Source organism: Hibiscus syriacus, unplaced genomic scaffold (genome assembly GCF_006381635.1).
Source record: "Hibiscus syriacus cultivar Baekdansim isolate YM2019G1 unplaced genomic scaffold, ASM638163v2 tig00113302_pilon, whole genome shotgun sequence".
Classification (NCBI taxonomy): Eukaryota; Viridiplantae; Streptophyta; class Magnoliopsida; order Malvales; family Malvaceae; genus Hibiscus; species Hibiscus syriacus.
Genome location: NW_024063454.1, coordinates 107,730 through 109,671, shown reverse-complemented (window position 1 = coordinate 109,671; position 1,942 = coordinate 107,730). Strand labels below are relative to the sequence as shown.

Sequence of the window (1,942 nt, the reverse complement as noted above, 5' to 3'; positions counted from 1 at the left end):
GGTTCCGACCCGGCCCGGCCCGATCAGGTCGGGTTTTTGTAAAAAAAGAAGTTCGGATCGGATTCGGGTTTAGGGTGAAAAATACCTAACCCGACCCGAACCGAAACAAAAATAATTTTACCTTATATATTTGGTATAATTACAATAATACCCCTCTATATATTATTTGTTTCAAATAAAGTACTGTTTTTATTGAATAAAAAAATATTTTTTTATTCTTTCGGGTCAGGTCAGATCGGTTTTTTAAGTTATATATCGGGTCAGATTCGGATCGGGTGAAATCTTGTTTCATGCGGGTCGAGTCGGATATCGGGTGGATGATTCATTATTCTCGGGTCAGATAGACTAAAAACCCGACCCATGCCCATCCCTAATACTACACAAGAAAAAGAAGAAAGTTATATATTTTAAATAAGTTTAGAAGAGATTGTGAGCTTAATGCGCTTTTCACGTGGAAGCCATTGAAACTATCTACTCTCGTCTTTATTGAGTAATTTTTTTTACATAAATATAAAACAGAGTATCAATTAAAATATTCACTTTTGCACAAGCCGATGACCAACTCGATTAAACAATGACCTTTCATCAATTAAAGTACTCACTTTTACATAAGCCGATGACCAACTCAGTTTAAACAATGACCTTTCTTCCTCAACCTTTTCTCGTTTAGTGTTTATCACTATACAATACTCCGTTGCCTGAAACATAAATGGCTGTTTTCCCGACCGATGTAATCACTGACATACTTGGTATGCTTCCGGTGAAGGCACTTATTCGCTTCAGATTTGTGTCAAAGTCATGGGATTCTCTCATAAAAGATTCTAATTTTGCCAAACTCCATCTCCATAGCACCTTCAAAATCAACAACGATGTCAAGCTTATTCTCGATAGTGATACAGCTGATGATGATGATAAGGCCTATTCAGTGGACTTCGACTCGCTAGCCAACTTGGAGCAGCTCCCTCGCCCGTTGAAAACGGGAGGAGGCGAGTTTACATCTAGGATATTTGGTTCCTGCAATGGTTTACTTGCTGTATACCATGAAGGAGGAGGAGTTGCTTTGTGGAATCCATCGACCAGAACATGCCATTACCTACCAAGATTAACGATCGAAGATGTGGTGGAGAGAGATCATGATATTCTCGGATTCGAGTACGATGTGATAGGCGATGACTACAAGGTGGTGCAGATGAAAGCATCCGGAAAGCCAGTTATGATTTACAGCTTGAAAACTGATACATGGAAGAGAATCAAGGATTGCCCTTATCAAGTTCCTTATGGGAAGAGACAAGACGGTGCATATCTCAATGGTTCCCTGCATTGGGTAGGTGATGAAAAAGACAGATATTTCGGGGGAAGATTGGTCTTCGGTCTTGATCTTGGGGTCGAGGAGTTCCGTTAAGTTCCTGAACCCGATGTTGGGTTCAGGAACTTTGGGTACAAAAATGTAGGGGTGTTGGGAGAAAGGTTGTGCGTGTTCCGGGAGTATACGAATTGTTAGGATGAAGATCATATCATCTTGTGGGTGATGAAGGAATATGGAGTTAAAGAATCATGGACTAAACTCATTTATCTTTCCCGTGAAGAATGGAATCCGACGAACATATATTATACCAGAGTCATAGGATACTCTAGGAAGGGTGATCAAATATTGTTAGGCGATGGTCATCGGCAAGCATGGTTCAATTTGGGGAAGCAAACAGGGCGGATTCTATGTATTCCAGGTGCTCCGGAAAGCTTTTCTGCTATGATCTATGTAGAGAGTCTTGCTTCTGTTGTACCAATTCACCATTGACTCAATAATATAGTAATGATTTTGAGTTGTTGATGGTGATGTGTCTTTTGTCTCATTTTCAAGGCGTTTGGGAGTTGTGGTGGGTTTAGTGTTGCTGGTCTTGCCCGTTTCTATGCGTTAGTCGGCTCTCTATTTGTTGTTTCCTTT

At 40.4% G+C, this 1,942-nt stretch overlaps 1 protein-coding gene across 1 annotated transcript; it reads left to right on the top strand.

Moving 5' to 3' along the window:
• Positions 1-692: 692 nt before the first annotated feature.
• Positions 693-1,628, top strand: LOC120186154 (F-box protein CPR1-like). The gene has a single exon (XM_039190170.1). The coding sequence runs from the start codon at positions 710-712 to the stop codon at positions 1,400-1,402; it is 693 nt and encodes a 230-aa protein (XP_039046101.1). The 5' UTR covers positions 693-709; the 3' UTR covers positions 1,403-1,628.
• Positions 1,629-1,942: the final 314 nt, after the last annotated feature.